Raw genomic sequence first — 19,493 nt, 5'->3', positions numbered from 1 at the left:
CAGAGGTAAAATCTGATTCATCAGGACAGAATGTCCTAGTAGGCATTGTCCCCATTTCATTAATCTCCCAAAGGACATTTTACCCACTAATGCACAATAAAAGGATTAAGGTTTATGACACTATCACAAAGATGGGCTCCACTGATTGTACATTTATTCTGGGGAAAGCTCAGGAGGTTCACTGCAGACGTATGTACCCATCCCGGGGCAATAAGAGAAGGAGGGATGGAGACACATTGCACAAGGCCATGCCCCCAACCATGCATCACCACAAGCCTCTCGCACCTACACAAGTGTGTGACAAGGGGCTACATTTTATTGACATTTTATTTCCTATTAATAATGAATAAACACATAGCTTAACACACTGTCTATAAAGTGCAGAGTGGCGGAGACAAAAGAAGGTTTGCAGGTTGCATTAAGAACACTAGGCGAATTTCACAAACAATTATTATAATAAATATAGTGCAGATAAATGAGTCGCAGAAATAGATGGAACTGTTATTCACGCAGAAGTCTGTTGAGGTTTTGTTCATGCGATGGAATGTTCGGCGATCTGGGCGGAGCTGCTCTTGTGACGTCATAATGGGCGGGGGCGGGGCTCAGTCCTGCAGGGATTCCGCTGAGCCCTCGTAGTGTTCCGTCAGATCTCTCAGGAAGTGCTCGCTGTCCTGTGATTGACAGACAGGGCTTGTGACCATTCACACAGCTATGATTCAGTTCATCATCAGACACCCGTGTTTAGAACAACCTATGTAAATAATCAAGCCGAGTAGTTACTGAAGATGAGGAAATGCAGGAAATGTGACCACGGCCTGGGTCCTGTTCCACAAAGCAGGATTACAGAGTTAGCTGGATAACTGCACAAAGGAAAACCCGGAACAGCTCTTTGTACTGCAGTCCATGTTCCAGGTTTGGGCGAGGTCCAGGTTTCACCAGCTAACTCAGTAATCCTGCTTTGTGGGTTTTACACAGTGCAGTTATCCACGCTAACTCAGTCATCCTGCTTTGTGGGTTTTACACAGTGTAGTTATCCAGCTAACTCAGTAATCCTGCTTTGTGGGTTTTACACAGTGTAGTTATCCAAGCTAACTCAGTAATGCTGCTTTGTGGGTTTTACACAGTGCAGTTATCCAGCTAACTCAGTAATCCTGCTTTGTGGGTTTTACACAGTGTAGTTATCCAAGCTAACTCAGTAATGCTGCTTTGTGGGTTTTACACAGTGCAGTTATCCAGTTAACTCAGTAATGCTGCTTTGTGGGTTTTACACAGTGCAGTTATCCAGTTAACTCAGTAATGCTGCTTTGTGGGTTTTACACAGTGCAGTTATCCAGTTAACTCAGTAATGCTGCTTTTTGGGTTTTACACAGTGCAGTTATCCAAGCTAACTCAATAATGCTGCTTAGTGAAACAGGCCCCTGATATCTGGTGTGCCAGCTCAACAGAGTACCCCATCTGGCTACCACAGAGAACAGTTTGGTCTGTGAACACTAGGGGGCGGTGTTCACCACCTCAGCCTCAGCGTGCGGGACAGTAGAGGGGGGAGAGGAGGAGACAGACTGGCGGTCGCGCGGGTCTGAGAGGGAGAGAGACGGAGTCGGAAATCGGAACAGCACGCACAGATATCTGAGCAGAGGTTTTAATGCGCAGCTCAAAAGGGGAGAATTTGGGGCGCCGGGTTCGTCACCGCGGCAACGGGCCACTCACGCTGAGGGAGGGGGGCTGTGGTGAGGGGGAGGATGAGGATGAGGATGATGATGATGAGGATGAGGATGAGGGTGGGGACTGTGCTGACGTCCTGGACTCACACTTAGACTGGCCAGACCTCCAGCGCTGCAGCAACTGGGCTACAAGAGAGGAGGAACATTAAACAATAACATTTTATTTTATGACAGCTGAATTCTGTACCGCAAACCAGTCAATATAATGATACTAAATTCACTAGTAAAATAATGATTATAAAATAATGGCCAACGAAAATGTGAAATTATTATTTGATATTATAATATGGCAGGTGTCATGTTGACTGTATGGTGAGTAACTCAAGTCTGGCTACAAATGCTTGGTGAGATCAGATTACATTTCCAGATTGTATAACAGTAATACAGTACATTCATTAGGGCGGCCTGTAGCGTAGTGGTTAAGGGACACGTAAGGTCGGCGGTTCGATGCCTGGTGTAGCCTCAATAAGATCCGCACAGCCGCTGGGCCCTTGAGCAAGGCCCTTAACCCTGCATTGCTCCAGGGGAGGATTGTCTCCTGCTTAGTCTAATCAACTGTACGTCGCTAATGTAATGTAATGTAATGTAAAGGTTTGAAGGAGCGAGGCGCAGACAGCAGCCCTCACTGTGTCTCCTGGAGTGAGCCACGGCCTTGTAGGACTTGAGCATGGCGAAGGGGTGGGAGGACAGGGTGAAGGGGTGGACGATGGTGCTCTGCAGGAGGGCGAGGGGGAGAGAGCGTTACTGTCCCGCAGGACATTAACCCAGCAGCATACAGCCTGTCACACAGAGGACATTAACCCAACAGCATACAGGGTAATATGGGCTAAAATAATCCTATGGTACCTTGGCTTTAGATGGTGTAAATAATTGTCAAAATGGAGAGGTGTTCATTGAAAGGTGGGGTCCATGCCCATAAAAAAGTTACTCAAACTCCAGATGAAAGATTAAAAAGCCTTTATTTTACAGCTAAGTCATGATTAACAACAACTCAAACAACAACTGTTGCTGTCGACACAATCATGACTTAGCCATACAATAAAGACTTCCTGTTTTTGAGACTGAGTGCCTGGGAGTTTTTTTTAAATGTTTTCTTCTAAAGGTAAAGGGTTTGTGTGAAGAGGGGCAGGGATACGGAGAGCTGTGTTGTATCGGGCTTCCCGGGAATACCTTGGTGCGTTCCTGAGGGTACGAGGCGGACGGCTTGCAGCTGTACAGGGACAGGACTTCCTCCACAGGGAGGCTGTTCTGGAATATCAAGGAGGAGAAGTGGGAATGGAGTCAGAGCACTTCCTGTGAGCCGTGTCCTGCAGCCTGCGGGTGAATTCTTTCACCACGATTCTGGTTCTTACACTTTTTAATATAGGGACCCAAATTATAAATGATACATTTAAGAAACACTGCCCTGAAATATCAAGAAACCTTATTTGTTCATCGGGACTGCCATTGTTTGGAGTGAAAACCTACAGGATGGTAGATCTCCAGGAATAGGGCTGGGCTCTATCTGTTGAATGAGGTGTGCTTTGTTAGGGTTGGAGTGAAAACCGACGGGACAAACAGATGTCTTTGTACAAAATGGAGTTCATGGCTCTGGAGGGTGAGGGGGTGATCAGGATTTTCAGCCATTTTGACATTCAAGTTGCTGATATTTAAGTCTGCAGGAGTGCTATTGAAGTTTAGGTTCCACAAAATGGGGTTTGCTTGACCCTGGGGGGTGCAGGAATTGTTGAGGATCAGTGAGGTGGCCTGGATTAAAGGAATTCCACCCCGGACTCACCAGGACCATCCCGGCGAAGGTGGACAGGATCATGGCCTCCCGCTCCAGGTGGTTGGGGTACTGGCCGTTCCCAGGACTGGTGACCGCTCTGTGAATAAACACACACTCTTTAGATGAACACACACTCTGTGAATAAACACGCAGTCAGCAGGGTGTCAGTACGGAGGTATCAATGCCTCAATACTTCAGTTCATCTGATCCGGCTACTCTACTCCAATCTAAAGGACTATCAGCTACCACCTGCTCAATGTAAGACTCACTCCCTCAGGCTGAAGGCCTAGATCCTGGCCAAAGCATTTTACTCCTACTACACATCCCTGGAATATACTGCAATGTATCGCGTGTGGACTTCTTGGAAAATATAATGACGAGTAGAAGGTAATATTGTAGATTCCACTGCACATACTTGTATGAACATGTAACAAATAAGGTACATTGAATCTTGAGTTTTGTAATACAAGTCATACAGACAGCACAGGTAATCCAGGTGACACAGGTGTAAGTTCCATTTCAACTTCAGGGGAGGCACAGAGGTGGATCGCCTCGTCTTGCACAGTCAAAGGTCAAGTCTCACAAGCGTACCATCTAGCCTCAAAATTTGCATGTGGGGTGACCCGTCTCCCTGTCTCCCACCGAACCGACGCGCGCGATTGGTCGTAATGCATCAGCCCATCGTTTAATTGGCTGAGACTCACATGAGGTCACTATCGACGCCGTCTTGGCCCTCGCCCCTGTCGAGCCAGCAGAGGGCCACGGTGATGGCCAGGTCATAGTGCGCCTGGAGAACAGAGACACAGGAAGTACTGCAGGGGAGACAGGAAGTACTGTAACAGCACTGAAGGGGTTCACACAGCAGTGATGCAAGAGCCGCTAATATTGCTGATAAACCAGAGCATATTTAGGCCCACATTGTCAGAGTTCATGTTCTGCATACATATTCCATAAGGGGAATTAAGGGATTCATGTTTATTGGTAACTATAAAACTTTTTATTCGTTATTTAATTTTATTTAGTGGGGCAGCCTGTAGCCTGGTGGCTAAGGTACATGACTGGGGCCCGGAAGGTTGGTGGTTCGGGCCCCGGAGTAACCGTGATAAGATCTGCACAGCTGTTGGGCCCTTGAGCAAGGCCCTTAACCCTGCATTGCTCCAGGGGAGGATTGTCTCCTGCTTAGTCTAATCAACTGTACGTCGCTCTGGATAAGAGCGTCTGCCAAATGCCATTAATGTAAGGTAATGTAATGAGCAAGGCACTTAACCCCACACTGCCCCCTGCTTGGTCTAATCAACTGTCACTTGCTTCAGATAAATGCGTCAGCTACATGCATGTTCTAGATTTCAGACTCTTGGAGGTTCTTACCAAGTCATCGAGCATGGTGGCAGCCTTACCCCTGGGATCGAAGCGTTTCTCTCGGATTCTCTGTCCGATGTAGTCTCCCCTGTGCCAGAGGTAACATTCAGTTCAGGCTTTTTGAAGAGAGAAACCTGCAGTTGTTTTTGCATCTAGAAATTTTGCATTTCTAGTTCCCAACCACATCCGCTTTACAAGACTATAAATAGGACTAACTGTTGTTTCAACCACAGCTTTCTTATCAACTCACTGTTTTTCCATCTGCTTCCAATTACAAGATTTGTTTTTGAAATGGAGAACTCAATATTTAGCGTCTGGTGAGAATTTGAAGTTCATTCAGAATGACTGTACCTCAGTATTAAAATGAAATATCACCATTGAAAAGGTGTGACACGTAAAAAAATAAAAAAATAAAAAACACAAATCGCATGGCGAAAGTGTTAACACTCACAGCAGGGTCTGGAGATCGCGTTTCAGGCGTCTCATTTCCATCACGGCCAACGCGAAGGTCGGTCACACCGACTGGCTGGCTGAGTGATTGACAGGCGCTGTAAGGAGAGAAGCCCCGCCTCTACCGCGTCTCCAGCGATGGCCACGCACTGAGGACGACAGAGCCGAGGCCATGATGTAAATTACTGCTGTTCTGGAGCGAAGGCGTTCTCCCGAAACTAAAACATTACGGGGAGCAGAATATTAGGGTCTTTAACAAGTTGTAAAACGCTACGCACGTATGTCCAGTATAGACATGCAGAGGTGGAAGGTGCAGGGGTCAGAAAGTAAATGTCCTGCCATGTGTTTCTTCCACACATTAACTCAGCCAGCTGATTTCGCTCTACCTCCTCGTTAAAGACTTGTGCTAATTACGCGAGTCCTGGTGGTTGGGTGGCTGCTGATTTTCCACCTGTTTACATGTCCATTGGATTTTCCCACCCATTCAATCATCACCTTTTCCATGGGTAGCACTTACGATGTGGTGTAAAACTAAACTTGATTAAATGTTATGATGTTTGAAGCTTTAGACGTCTGTAACATTTCATTAATCATAGCACCGCCGTGGCACGCGGTTAAGGCATCTGATTTTGGATCGATGGAGTTGGGTCCCACGCCTTGGTCAAGCCAAGCCAGGTCCAAGGCAGATCGCTGGAAGGTCGCTGCATGCAAGCGTCCCGGATCGCCACGGAATAAACGGTCTGGGGGGGGGCGGGGGCGGAGACGCAAGGCTTGAAGAAGGCGTGTCATTTTCAATCCGGCCTCTGGGGGGCAGGGCTGCAACGGTGTCCTCAGCAGCACAGGGTAACTGATAACAAACAGGGTACAATTGGCCACCAAATTGGGTAAAGAAATTTTTTTTTAAGTTTAATTTATAAAGTATGGGAGGAAGAAGGAGGCACACAGACCGAGCGAGCTTATGTAAGCAAAATGAACACGCTGATACTGAGCACTGGGGAGGCCAGGTTATGCCTGACTGCGGCGGACATGATGACACCGTACACTGGACTCAAACACAGACGCCATGAAAACTGATATTAGGCACAGAGGTCATTGTGTACTCGATTATGTCATCCAAGCCTCAGGCCCTGCTCTGAGGAGCTCCTGTGCCCTCATGGGGAACCACTGCTGTCACTTCACTGAGGTCAGGAAAGCTGTGCTATACGGTTCAAATTCAGAAAACATTATCAACCACAGGGCTGCCCAATTTCAACCTGCTCCTGGAGATCTACTGTCCTGTAGGCTTTCACTCCAACCCTAACAAAGCCACACCTCGTTCAACAGCTAGAGCAGGGCTGCCCAACCCTGTTCCTGGAGATCTACCATTCTGTAATTTTGTCTGGAAAAATTCACCAAGACATCTGAAAATGCACTAGCAGTGCAAATTGTCTTTGGGGGGTAGGTGCAATGATATCAGTTTCACAAAACAAGAACTTTAGCATGTCAAACTAACATTTTCTCTATATTTTATTTCCCAGAGAAAGGCCATGCAAAGTGCCCTAAAAATAGCATTTGCAATATATAGGCATCAGATGGGCACTTCACAATAGGTGCTGAATATTCTTGAATATTAGTATCTTTAACTGAAGAGTAAATTGGCCACATTAAACAGCAGTGGGAAAAAAAAAACTACAGCTGAAGACATTCAGGGACACGAAACTCAACTGGAAAATGACAGACATCAATAGTGCATCAATATGTTAATATATATATATAATATGAATATATTATTACATACTGTACGGTAGCTCAATGGTTCTTCTCTATCTTTTTAGCCCCAAGGTGCCACCCCCCCCCTCCCTCTCATGTCACTGGAAATGTTCCAGCCAGCCCCCCCCCCCCATCCACAGGTTATCACGTCTGAAAGAGGACCCATGATAACCAGTCTGCCTGTCAACATTGCAGCTACCATCTGCACACGGTCTATGCAGTTAATCAAGCGTATTCCATTTCACCACATAAAAGCCTTTTTTTTTTTTTGCCATTGTAGTGATCCTCAAGTACTTACAAAGCAAAAATCTGTATTATGCAGCTGAATAATCGCTTGTCTTGGTGTTTTGAGACTTAAGCTGTCAGTAATCTCCTGGCAGGTCCCTGTGGCCCCCGTTGGGAGAAGCGTGGGTGATTCCCAGAGCTCACATGTACTGCACATTCACAGCAAAGCATTTCCATTTCCAAAGACTCAACTTAATGCTCCTAGTGTACAGCATGCAGAAAAACGAATGAAGCTAATGACTACCCGAAACAAACACCCGAATAGAATGAAACTAACTTCAGACACACACACAAACACACACAGACACAGACACACACACACACACACACAGACGTGCTCACCTCGATGGCCGATGGGTCTTCCCCTCCTGGTACAACAGAAACACACAGACCTTGAAAGCAGCCTCTGTGCAGCTCTGGTTGTCGAATGTGTGTGTGCGTGTGTCTGTCTGTCTGCGTGCGTTTGAGTGGCAGGCGAGCGGACTAAAGTGAACGAGCTCCGCTGAATAATTCACCCCCCCCTCTCTCCGCCAATCGCTCCCACAAAGGAGCGCTCTCTCCGTGCGCCGCTTCAGGGGAACGCTGCCGGTCGCTATGCAGCGAGCCGGCCAATCAGAGGCCGGGACGGGGCTCACAGAACACACACCTCCTCGCGCGGCTCGACAGAGCGCTCTTCCCGACGGCAAACACCGAGGGAGCGTTTCTCCCCCTCGCGCGGAGGCTTCGGGCCAATTTAAAAGTAGGCTAATTACATGCAGCTGCCACGACGCCGCCATCAACAACATCCTCGCCGAAAGGTCAACACAAAGAGCGCACGCCAAAACCGTAGAGGGTCTAAACTGAGAAGCACTTTATTCAATAAATGTCGGCGTGAAATATAAAGCATAGCAGAAGGTGAAATAAACGTAAAATACGAACGACAACAGTGCAAAATTAAATAATAACGATGGAAAGGAGGACGGAACTCAGTCCGTGTCGTTGAAAGAAAGCCGTGTGTCAATCTCCATCTTCTGGGCGTGCGCTTTCTTCTTCTTCTTCTTGTCTTTAAAGATGGGAGAGCTCAGGAACTTGGTGTCACTGAACTTATCTCCACGCCTCATTTTGCTGTGAAGGAAAGAACATGATCGCATCACTGCACGGGCATATCACTGAAGCCACCCATTTCCAGAATTGGTAGTGTAAGCTACCTTATATGCAACCTGCTTACACACAGTTGCTCGCACACTCAGACACCAAGACACCAAGACACTAAGACACCAAGACACCAAGACACCAAGACACTAAGACACTAAGACACCAAGACCCTACACTCTAGACACTCACTCACAACTAGTCTTGGACCATGCTTACTCATGCTCCCAATTTGCATATCAGATTGCTTATGGTAATAACATTCATCAAAACAAGATGTCAAACATTTTAATGACTCTAACGTGGGTCTCTCTGTATGACATTATTTTTCTGGGGTGGAAATCATTGGGTCAAAAAACATCAAACAAGACCCGTTATAACAAGGATACTCCATGCAAACCATGTAGGCAGTAGAGACCGATCCCTTCCCACTCCAATCCACTGGACTCTGATAGGTAATCGATTAAAGGCCTCAGGGCGAGTTCTCACCAGTTGATTGACGGCTCCTTGTAGGAAACAGCCCCTTTCCCACGTCTCCTCACCCTCCCATGCTCCGCGTCCATGGTAACAGGTGTGTTGGTCAAACTCTGCAGCGCTCTACCCGCTGAAGCAGGCAAGGAGACAAAATGCTTAATTATGCATAAATCACAGGAGAGGGAGTGCAGTTACACTGTTTATCAACATGGCTGTGATTTGGATGCAGGCAGAAGGCCACAGGCAGTCAGTTTCACCAGAAACTTGTTTTTTGTCAACGTTAAGTTCAAATGTTGATCGAGTCCCAGCCATGGAGTGAAATTCAGTTTCAGACTGGCTCTCTGCCTCTTATATGTACAGGATAGGCTGACTGAGCACACAGGCTCATTTACAGCAATGCCCTGTTAATGCCCCCCACCAGTAGCCTAATCTGCATGTCTTTAGACCAACTTTAGTCTGGGTCTAGCCCAACTTTATTCTGGGTCTAGCCCAACTTTAGTCTGGGTCTAGCCCAACTTTAGTCTGGGTCTAGCCCAACTTTAGTCTGGGTCTAGCCCAACTTTAGCCTGGGTCCCACTCACCCGGGGAGCTCTCTGGAGCTGGGTCGGCCGGCTCCTCGTAGACGGCGACCCTGGCGGGCGTGGGCTTGGAGACGGGCCCGGGGGCCGGCGTCTGCAGCGGGACGTCCCACTCGGGGAGCGAGGCGCAGCTGTCATCCATCAGCTCCCAGGGGGGCCTCTCCTCCAGGATGAGCTTTTTTAGGCTCTCCCGCGTCCCGTCCGGAGAGGGGGGGGCTGCCAGGACCCCCCCAGAATGCACCGCCCTCTCCGCCTCGGAGTCCCTCCCACTGGGGGCCACTCTACTCCTCTGGCCCTTCACGGACGCGGGGCCCCGGGCGTGACGTTCGGAGACCACAGACGTCTTCCTGTTCGCGACAGGACAGCTCTGATGCGAGGGGGTGGCCATCTGTTCTTGGCTGAGGTGGATATTCGGTTCCCAGAATGCATCGTTCCTTGCTACACCATTCTCAGCTTCCGTGGTAGTAGAATAAGCATAGTTTTCCTTCTTCACTTCACAGTTGGAGTCTGCAGACGCGTGGGCTAAAGTTACAGGTTTTATGGCACCTATATTCTGCTCGGCAACCGGGAACTCAATCGGTTGACTCGTGACAGTTGTGTCAACTGAGTTACTGCCTTCACAACGACCATCCGAGGTGATGATGTTAGTCTTCCTCATAATATTCTTCCTGTGTGATGTCACAGAAGCCGTCGCTATGCCACAGGGTTCCGGTCGCCCTGCCGACAGTTCCCTCGGATCAGGTCCGGCATGGTTGCTAGGAGCTGGCGTAAGGGTCCCACTGTAGCCCCACGAGGTCGGGACGTTCGCATCGAGGTGTTTCTCTTTATGACCGCTGCCTTTCTCCCTCTTCTTCACCTGAGATGAGGCTTCATCCCTCCGTTTCCTCTCCTTCTTCCCCACTCTGGTGCCGCTCTCCTTCCTGCACCTCTTGGGTTTGGGTTCTCCCGTGACGGCAGACGATGGATCCAACGGGGTCTCCCAAGGAGGGTTCTCCAGCATGATGGGGCCATCGAGGGTAACGGGGCTCCCCGTCGGGTCCCAGCTTGGGGCCCCGGGTCCCTCAGTGAACGGCCCCTTGCGTTTGCCTGCCAAGCCCGGCCCGCTCTGGTGTTCTAACGCGCTCGGCTCACCTGCAGCCGGTTCCCCTGTGCGGCCTGGGTCCATAACGCAGAGTCTGTCAGCCGCAGGCTCGTGCTCCCTGCTTACAGAGAGAGCTTTAGTCCTCCTGCTCTTCGTGCTCGTGCGGCCCCGCTCGCCGTCGTCCGAGATCACGTACGTCCTCCTGCTCACGGCGCAGCCGCTCTGCGACGCGGGGACGACGTAAGTCTTCCTGCTTTTCCCTCCGAGGCCTTCCTCGTCTTCCCGAGTGTCCGTATCCCAGGGGATTTCCTTTTCCCCGATTCTCGCGCCGCACGTTTCCGCGTTGCCAAAGTAGTCGTCTTTCGGCGAGCTGAGGGGGCCGGCGTTCGCGCGCTCGGCGTCGAGGGAGACGATGTAGGTTTTCCGCGCGCTCCGCTCCCCGATGAAGCCTGGCGGGGCTTCGCGGGTTTGGCGGCGGTTCTTCGCGTTGCGGGAGGTGACGTGAACATTCCGGCGAGCCGCGAACAGGTCCCCGTCCCTTTCCACAGGCTCCGCCTCCCTTTGTGCAGGCTCCGCCTCCCTTTGTGCAGGCTCCGCCTCCCTTTCCACAGGCTCCACCTCTTTCACCTCCGCCTCGGAGGCGGGGCCGACGGGATTGAGGGACAGGTAGGAGGCGGGGCTCCGCATCTGGCCCCGCCCCTGAGTAGGAGGAGCATCTGTGCTAGGAGTCTCTTCCCAGCGAACAGAGCTGCTCTTCTTCTTCTTCTTCTTCTTCTTCTCCTCTTCCTTATCCGGAGGCCGAGTGCCGTCTGCCTGCGTGCCCTCCTTCCTCTGCGACTTCGCCACGCTCTCCTTCCTGCTTTTCTTGGGCTTGGTCTCCACGGCGACTATTTCTGCCAGGGGTTCGCCCAGCGTGATCTCCATCTCGGACTCAAACAGGGTGGTCCTCTCCGGGCCTGGGGACTCCCCCGTTAGGCCGCCCGACGTCCCTTTGGGCTCCACTGAGGCCGACTCTGGTAGAGGCGGAGAGTTCACAACAGCAAGGGGTTCTGGGATAGGTTCTGGCTCCAGCTGGATGTCTAAATAGATCTGAGACCACTTATCCAACTCCTGCTGCAAGCCAGACGATGGACGGGCAATTTTTTCCTTTCGAGGTGGGATACTTTCAGCTACAGTCTCTGTATCCTCATTGCATGTACTTCCTATTAAAACAATAAAAAAAAGTGCAACAAGAGTTAACTACTTTTGGTTCAAATGTCACATTCTTCATATGTCCTGTCAGAATAAGTTTTGTATTGGGCAGCAGATATATCACTGGACACAAATATCACGTCATGCTTTCCCTACCTTGACCTATGACCCTGTGAAGAGTGGCTGTGCTGGTTTGTGAGTGGATCTCCTCTGAGGGATTCCCCAGTTGGTCTTGGGATCCACTGGATCCACTGGATTCCCTGGTTGGTTTCTTCGGAGAAGGGCGTGGAGTGTTTCCAATTTTCTCAGATACCACAGGTACCCTACCGGGGACCCTAATGGGGGAAAAGTGTTCAGCATTTTGTAATGTTGTTGTCCAAAAACGTTGTTACAGAAGCCCCAAAAGCTAAACAGCTCTCAGTGTTGAGTTACAAATACAGGGCCCAATACACTAGGGATTTTTTGAGTTCAGCCGGATAACTGCCCCGAGTAAAACTCGTAACTGAGAAATACAGAACCGAAGTAAAAAGATCTGTTCCAGGTTTTAGTGCAGTTATCAAGCAGTAATCCTGCTTTGTGAAATACTCCCTAGGCCTCAAAATGAGTCGTGATCCAGTTTGTCCACATAGTACTGACATACCTCCCCAGCTCTGTGATGGCATCTTCTGGGTGTGTCTGGGATTTCTCATTTATTTCATCAGGAGCATCAGAGGAGTCCTTGGGAAAAAAAGACATGTGATTGAAAATCTACTTCATGTATAAATTTTACAATTCATGTAAAATAAATGAATCAGTAAACTGCAAGATGAAGTAAGAATATAATATAGATCTAAGACAGCTTATGTGCATTCAGATATTCTGAATCATTAGAAAATAAACATGAAACGTCCAACAACTGAACTGGTAGATCAGACAAAGTAGTGACGACGAGATTTCCGAGGCTAACCATATACACACATTTATTCACACAACAGAACAAAAAACACTGAATATAAAGTTAGTCACATCACACTTCTCACAAAGCCAGGGATCTAGATGAATCCCTGAACCCCTCACCTGTACACCTTCAGCCCCTAAACCCCTCACCTGTACACCTTCAGCCCCTAAACCCCTCACCTGTACACCTTCAGCCCCTAAACCCCTCACCTGTACACCTTCAGGCCCTAAACCCCTCACCTGTACACCTTCAGCCCCTAAACCCCTCACCTGTACACCTTCAGGCCCTAAACCCCTCACCTGTACACCTTCAGGCCCTAAACCCCTCACCTGTACACCTTCAGGCCATAAACCCCTCACCTGTACACCTTCAGCCTCTAAACCCCTCACCTGTACACCTTCAGCCCCTAAACCCCTCACCTGTACACCTTCAGCCCCTAAACCCCTCACCTGCACACCTTCAGCAGCTAAACCCCTCACCTGTACACCTTCAGCCTCTAAACCCCTCACCTGTACACCTTCAGCCCCTAAACCCCTCACCTGTACACCTTCAGCCCCTAAACCCCTCACCTGTACACCTTCAGCCCCTAAACCCCTCACCTGTACACCTTCAGCCCCTAAACCCCTCACCTGTACACCTTCAGCCCCTAAACCCCTCACCTGTACACCTTCAGCCTCTAAACCCCTCACCTGTACACCTTCAGGCCCTAAACCCCTCACCTGTACATCTTCAGCCTCTAAACCCCTCACCTGTACACCTTCAGCCCCTAAACCCCTCACCTGTACACCTTCAGCCCCTAAACCCCTCACCTGTACACCTTCAGGCCCTAAACCCCTCACCTGTACACCTTCAGCCTCTAAACCCCTCACCTGTACATCTTCAGCCTCTAAACCCCTCACCTGTACATCTTCAGCAGAAAGCAGGTCCACAGCTGCTACGATGCTGTGTAAGGCACTCGCTTGAAGGTCCTTCAAGAGTCTGACCTAGAACACGACAGGAGGAAGTTCAGAGTAAAACGCTAAATAAAGTTATTTACATGGCGAGCACATTACATTACATTACATTATTGGCATTTGGCAGACACTCTTATCCAGAGCGACGTACAACAAAGTGCATACCCATAACCAGGGATAAGTTCGCGTATCTGTGACTGACATCTGTATCAAGTGTATCCGTGACTGACATATGATGTTTTGCATGTTGCAGAGAGGAACACCACCCATGGACCATTACATTACATTATTGGCATTTAGCACACGCTCTTATCCAGAGCGACGTACAGTTGATTAGACTAAGCAGGAGACAATCCTCCCCTGGAGCAAAGCAGGGTTAAGGGCCTTGTTCAAGGGCCCAACAGCTGTGCGGATCTTATTGTGGCTACACTGGGATTACAACCACCGACCTTGCGTGTCCCAGTCATTCACCTTAATCACTACGCTACAGGCCGCCCGGACTACCACCCATAATGCCATCAGCTGTGCAGATCTTATAGTGGCTACATCAGGGCTTGAACCACTAACCTTCCGGGTTTCAGTAATGAACAGTGCATTAGCCACTATGCTACAGGCTGCCCCATTTATCTTACCTGCAGCCCTGGACTGGCCCACAATGCCCCCTGCACCCATGGAGAGACGCGATCACTCCCCTCCCCCATAGACCCCGTAGACCCACCAGCCGGTTGTGTTGATGTCGGTGGTGGGCGAGGTCGAAGCACAGGGACTGCACTTCTTTCCTAAGGCGAACGGTCTCCGTTTCCAGGAGCCGGCTCTTGTCCTTCTGCGCTACGAGGGCCAGGGCCAGGGCCTTGTTGTTGGTCTTCAGCGAGACCTTGAAGAAGGACGAGGTATCTGTGGAGAATCAATGGTGCAGCAATACCATTTGGTCAACAAAAGAATCCATCGATTAGAAAGCAAGCGTGGCAATGTTACCAATTTGGAGATTAACATGAAGGAAGTTCAGCTGTAGTAGTCAGAAAGGGCCAATAAGGCCTAAGCTATAAAGACGCATCTTATTTCGCTTGTTGCAACGTTAACAGGAGCTCGAGCTCTCTGCTGAAGTCACACACTGTAACCCAAGTTAGCTCCAATATTGGCGGCACTTACTTTGGATCTTTGTCTTGATCTTCGCGACTAACGACGAGTTCTGCTTGGCCGCTTTGAGGGCAGCCGGTTTCGTCGTGCTTTTCAGACCCTTCGGATCAACCGCTGCGAAGCGCCGCGCACTCCCTTCCAACTGCATGGTTATGGGATCTATGGAAAGTTTGTGCAATGGGTCATTTAATAGCCTAACGTAACGTTACCAATGTTACTAACGTTAGGTACTAGCTAGTTAGCTATCTAACTAGTACATCGTTAGATATTACAGTCAATATTTTATTGTCGCCCTGGCTAGTGCTAACTTGACGTTAACTAGCAAGGCTAGTACATTACATTCTTTACTAATGATAACTAGCTCGTTAGGTTTCCTGCCAGTTATGTTAACTAACGTTGGCTGGCTAGCAAGTTATACATTATAACGTTAGTTGGTAACGACGTTAGCAATACTTACAACAGTTACACTTAAATTTGAAATATATTCTTGTGGTCTGCGTTCTGTCCAGGTTATGGCGAATGTGACTACATTTAGCCAGTTAGCTAACGTTACGTTAAAATAATTTAAAATATCATAGCGGTTTACTTTATAAACAAACGCAAACCGATTCTTCCCCTCATCTTTAAATATAAACAAACAGCATATGCCGCCGCCGTTTCCAGTTGAAATTCTGAACAGTTCCTTGGTCGTGCGTGGACCAGACCCAGCCATTGAAAATGGCCAATCATAAACGGGAATCGCTACTGCTCCATCTCAGATTGGCTACTACCTTTTGGTGGGAGGTACTTGATAGAATATCATCTTCCCCCTAGTGGACGACCACGGTATGGACATCTGACATAAAACAGTCATGTGGGATCTTGTCCTAAGGCAGCAATTAGCTTGCATGCAAAAATAACTACACAACATTAATATAAATATATCGCCGGCGTCACGAAAACCTCATCCCCGGACATTTTTTTCAGATACCGCGTTTACCATGAATAAACACAGGTTTTTTCAGATAGTTTTTTCAACCTTTACCACTTGTTGATTGATGACTCGTGATATTTACAGTAGCTACACAGCTGTGCAAGAACTGCCTGTAAAAATGTACATATGTCCAGATTTTTGCAGGACACCGAATACATGCTGTTTATAGGCAAAATAAATGCTTCTGTTTTGCATTATTTTCTAATGTAATACATTTTTTTTAAATTACAAATTATATTATCAGCATAACTATTTGAGTGAAAAGTTGTATCTTTGAAAAATTGACGTGAGTTTCAGAATTTCTTAGTATTTGGTATGTTTGGTAAGTTGGTATGCCTTTTGCTTTAATGGCAACATGCACTCGAGCTGGCATGTTCCAAAGAGCATCTTGTGATGTTACTGAATGCTTGGCTTTTAACAATCTTTAAGTGTCCCCATAAATATTCAGCGGGGTTGAAGTCAGGTGAGTGTGGATTGTGTAGCACTCCGTGCTCTTCTCTGGTCTCCAAGTAGCTGTTGAAAAGCTTTGAAGTAACTTTAATTTAATTTTCAAAATCATAAAACTTTCTGTTTATTTTGTGGTCTCAGACTTTTGGACCCCACTGTATGTTTGAAATGAATTACTTTGTCATGAGCCTTTTCAAACTATCAATATTAGTGTAGTTTCATCCTCAAGATATTAACACAATGACTCACAGAAGGTACCAATAGTAAGCACATGCTGCCTGACATAGGTATTCAACCCAAATGAATCTAGTCTCTTGCCTCACCCAGGAATTCAACTCAATTGTCTTTAGGTATGAAACTGTTTGCCTTGAACTCGTGCACCAACCTCATAACTGCCAAAGTCTATGTAGATCATTATGTCTTTATATTAGGGCACGATGTGTTCAAAGGTGGCGTTCAGCTGTATTATCTCATGAAACAACTTTGGTTACGCAGATGTTGACGGGGGGGGGGCTGTACACAACAGTACAGACAGGAAACATCAAACACGATAATTTCTCTGTATCCTAGGTACGTTGGGAAATGCTGCTATTGAACATATTCACTCCTGGCTCCTACCTAGAAAATTCAAACATGTGATTTAGTCATGGCAGTACGGTCTAATATACTCCCAACACCAAACGTGTATAATGATGACTGCGCCTGAGGTAAAGTTTAGTTTTGATACATTTGACACATACACGCTCCAAACAAGTCCTACATCGCAGTTATCTTATCGAGTATATTTCATTGATTTTGAATGCCAATTCTTGGGGAACTTATTGACCAAGTGAAATTGCGCAAAGGCATTTAAGAGAAAGTCCAGATAAGAACTGGACGTACCAAAACATGGTAAGTCAATCAGATGTCATCAGTAGGAATTTGTAAATCGGCTACACTGCCTGGTCTCGTGATCTGAGCAGTTCGATTGCACCGGCAGTCAACTAGTTCATCCTGTTCAGCCAGGAAGGCGATCCAATGGCAAGAAGAAACTAGAGGCAAGAGGAAGCGGGTTCGGTTTGTTACATAAACAACACTCATTTTCCGACATAACCAGCCGCTGGACGTTGATACCGAGATGCAAGTGAAGAACTCTGCACAGGTAAGCCGTTAGCTTGCCACGCACTTTACCTAACTGAGCGATTCTTAATTTCCGCTTGCATGACAGCTTGCCTAGCTAGTTTTCTTACGGCCTCCGGGAAGGATAGCTATCGTGCCGTTAACTACTCAGTCCATTGAAAGATGGTCTTATAGCTATGACGTCAGGACACACCTTATCGGACAGTTTTGGATAATAGTGACCCATACGTTTGATGTTATTTGTTCTGAAATTGCCACGTTTGCAACACCGTTGCCTTGTTTTGTTTGCTGTCTGCAGTTGCCTTTAGCAATCTTGCCTCGATGTCAATCGCGAGTATGTCGGCTGGCGAGCGAGCTGATTTATTTGGAATTATGATGTTGTACGACCGAGCTAGGTTATGTGGCTTGCTAAATGTAAATCCTTATGTACTAGTCGTGGCACTGAACTTGTGACAGGATAACATCACGTTTGCTTATGCGTCTACTAACAGTGCAATGATCTGTTGAAACTGGAATATGGGTATCACTGACGGAGCTTAGCTTGCTACCTAGACAACTCGCTAGCGAACTAGATTTTTCTTGAAAGTGCAATGTAATTACCGTGTTGTTTATACTATAATAATACGTTCTCAAATTGACGTGCGTATGGATAGGTCATGGTCGGCTGGGTTGTGTTTTGTGTTTATTAAATATATGGGTAGCTAAGTGTAGACCATAACTCGCTGTCATCACGCAATGGCATCAGACTTCGCGGTCACATGTTGCATAAACACCGGCAGGTTCGCACATCTCCCCAGCCCAGAACTGAAACTGGCATTAACCGCTGAAGCTGAACTGACGTTCCCTCCCCATTGTGATTTTAATCAAACTGGATTATAACATTTTTGTCGAGCCAGAGTGCCATGTAGCAGGACAATTAATGCACCACGAAATACCCAGTCAAGCCATTACCACGTGGAAATGAAGGTATCAAAGTCACTGAACGTGTCTATTAAGTAAACGAAGATGATAATTAGAATTATATTATTTTAATTATTATTATAATAATTATTATTAATAAATACTTATCTAATAGCATAATAATAATAGTTATTATGCATTATTATTATTTGTATTGCTGTTATGAAAGCAGAAGGCATGTATGCATTGTATATATCAGAATACAATACAGTCGGCTGTATTCTAACATGTGTGTCAAACATGGGTGTATTTCCTGCTTGATTTAAAAGCAGCACATGTGCATTATATTACAGTCGGTGCTATCTTCTATGCAAGCCTGGCTGTCGTTATGTGTTTTACTCTTTTCATGTTTAATATCCCAGCCGTGGGCAATTTCTGTTGGGTGGCTTGGCAGTTCCTACCTCACTGTACCTGTGTGGGCATCCATCATCAGTGCCCTCCCTGCCTAAACTCACAGACCCATCCCAAAGCCGTGCCCACTGCGCGATGCAGGAATGGGAACACAATGCGACCGGCTGATTTTGCTGTTGTGTTCTAGACTCTTCCGTCTGGGTGCAGCCTGTGGACTGACTCAGTCCTAAAGTGGGATAAAACTAGTCTGTGCCTGCGTCCTCAAACTGTGTTTTCAAGCAAGCTGAGATGCATCAAGTCCAGTATTATTTACTGAAGAATGGAAGACCTGTGGAGGAATACGTGTTTTCTTTGGTGTGTCTTCTTTGTAGTGCTTTTCTGTTCTCTAAAACCTAGCCCATTTCCTGTGTTTCACTCTCAATTCCTGAAGAAGAAATTCTCTACAAAAAATGAATGCATGGCTTAGTGTAAATTATCTAATGAACAGAGGGATAGGAGCAATGGGGTTGTGTTAAAATAGGTAAATGGTGAAATGGTTGGCATTTATGTAGCGCCTTCATCCAAAGCGCTGTACAATTGATCCTTCTCATTCATCCACTCATGCACACACTCACACCCCAACGGCAATTGGCTGCCAAGCAGGGCACCAGCCAGCTTGTCAGAAGCATTTGGGGGTTAGGTGTCTTGCTCAGGCACACTTATACACACCCAGGGCGGAATCGAACCGGCAACCCTCCAACTGCCAGACAACTGCTCTTACCGCCTGAGCCAATGTTGTCCCAGGTCCAAGGTCCTCCTGGGGCATTCCCAGAGAGAGAGACATAAGATG

General features: G+C 47.5%; 3 protein-coding genes across 11 annotated transcripts in view; 1 reads left to right on the top strand and 2 right to left on the bottom strand.

Annotated features, from left to right (window-relative positions):
* Positions 1–309: 309 nt before the first annotated feature.
* On the bottom strand, positions 310–7,889 carry LOC133124994 (uncharacterized protein C2orf80-like). 4 transcript variants are annotated; one of them, XM_061236655.1, is made up of 9 exons: positions 7,675–7,889; positions 5,300–5,447; positions 4,858–4,936; positions 4,194–4,276; positions 3,499–3,586; positions 2,892–2,969; positions 2,348–2,435; positions 1,708–1,847; positions 310–671 (listed from the first exon to the last, which is right to left on the bottom strand). In XM_061236655.1, exons 2-9 carry the CDS (start codon positions 5,338–5,340, stop codon positions 603–605), a joined length of 666 nt encoding a protein of 221 aa, XP_061092639.1. In that variant the 5' UTR covers positions 5,341–5,447; positions 7,675–7,889; the 3' UTR covers positions 310–602. The 4 variants fall into 4 exon arrangements, with proteins under 4 accessions (XP_061092639.1, XP_061092638.1, XP_061092636.1 ...); XM_061236654.1 differs by lacking the exon at positions 7,675–7,889 and adding an exon at positions 5,577–6,043; XM_061236652.1 differs by lacking the exon at positions 7,675–7,889 and having other exon boundaries at positions 5,300–6,043.
* Positions 7,683–15,502, bottom strand: sgo2 (shugoshin 2). Of its 2 annotated transcripts, XM_061236647.1 has the most exons (10): positions 15,272–15,502; positions 14,827–14,973; positions 14,396–14,571; positions 13,624–13,707; positions 12,428–12,504; positions 11,944–12,122; positions 9,519–11,798; positions 8,953–9,067; positions 8,298–8,436; positions 7,683–7,700 (listed from the first exon to the last, which is right to left on the bottom strand). In XM_061236647.1, exons 2-9 carry the CDS (start codon positions 14,960–14,962, stop codon positions 8,298–8,300), a joined length of 3,186 nt encoding a protein of 1,061 aa, XP_061092631.1. In that variant the 5' UTR covers positions 14,963–14,973; positions 15,272–15,502; the 3' UTR covers positions 7,683–7,700. The 2 variants fall into 2 exon arrangements, with proteins under 2 accessions (XP_061092631.1, XP_061092632.1); XM_061236648.1 differs by lacking the exon at positions 7,683–7,700 and having other exon boundaries at positions 8,161–8,436.
* A 1,733-nt stretch (positions 15,503–17,235) lies between these two features.
* Positions 17,236–19,493, top strand: part of pikfyve (phosphoinositide kinase, FYVE finger containing) — a 39,141-nt gene continuing 36,883 nt past the window's right edge. For all 5 annotated transcript variants that reach the window (XM_061236645.1, XM_061236644.1, XM_061236642.1 and 2 more), the window contains exon 1: positions 17,236–17,375. The gene's annotated coding sequence lies outside the window, so the exon portion shown is untranslated. The remainder of the gene's footprint in view (positions 17,376–19,493) is intronic.

Source organism: Conger conger, chromosome 3 (assembly GCF_963514075.1).
Source record: "Conger conger chromosome 3, fConCon1.1, whole genome shotgun sequence".
In the NCBI taxonomy this organism is placed as follows: domain Eukaryota; kingdom Metazoa; phylum Chordata; class Actinopteri; order Anguilliformes; family Congridae; genus Conger; species Conger conger.
Note: the sequence above shows the minus strand (reverse complement) of the source record. Positions and strands in the feature narration are given on the sequence as shown.

Excerpts from the sequence above, each read along its gene's own strand:
- sgo2 (XM_061236647.1), bottom strand. The coding sequence starts at position 14,962 with ATGCAGTTGGAAGGGAGTGCGCGGCGCTTCGCAGCGGTTGATCCGAAG. Across the intron at positions 11,799-11,943 it reads TCACAGGGTCATAGGTCAAG|GAAGTACATGCAATGAGGAT; the intron begins GTAGGGAAAGCA and ends TTGTTTTAATAG. Across the intron at positions 8,437-8,952 it reads AAGGAGCCGTCAATCAACTG|CAAAATGAGGCGTGGAGATA; the intron begins GTGAGAACTCGC and ends TTTCCTTCACAG.
- LOC133124994 (XM_061236655.1), bottom strand. The coding sequence starts at position 5,340 with ATGGAAATGAGACGCCTGAAACGCGATCTCCAGACCCTGCT. Across the intron at positions 1,848-2,347 it reads GGCTCACTCCAGGAGACACA|CCCAGTTGCTGCAGCGCTGG; the intron begins GTGAGGGCTGCT and ends CCTCTCTTGTAG. Across the intron at positions 672-1,707 it reads CACAGCCCCCCTCCCTCAGC|GACAGCGAGCACTTCCTGAG; the intron begins GTGAGTGGCCCG and ends TGTCAATCACAG.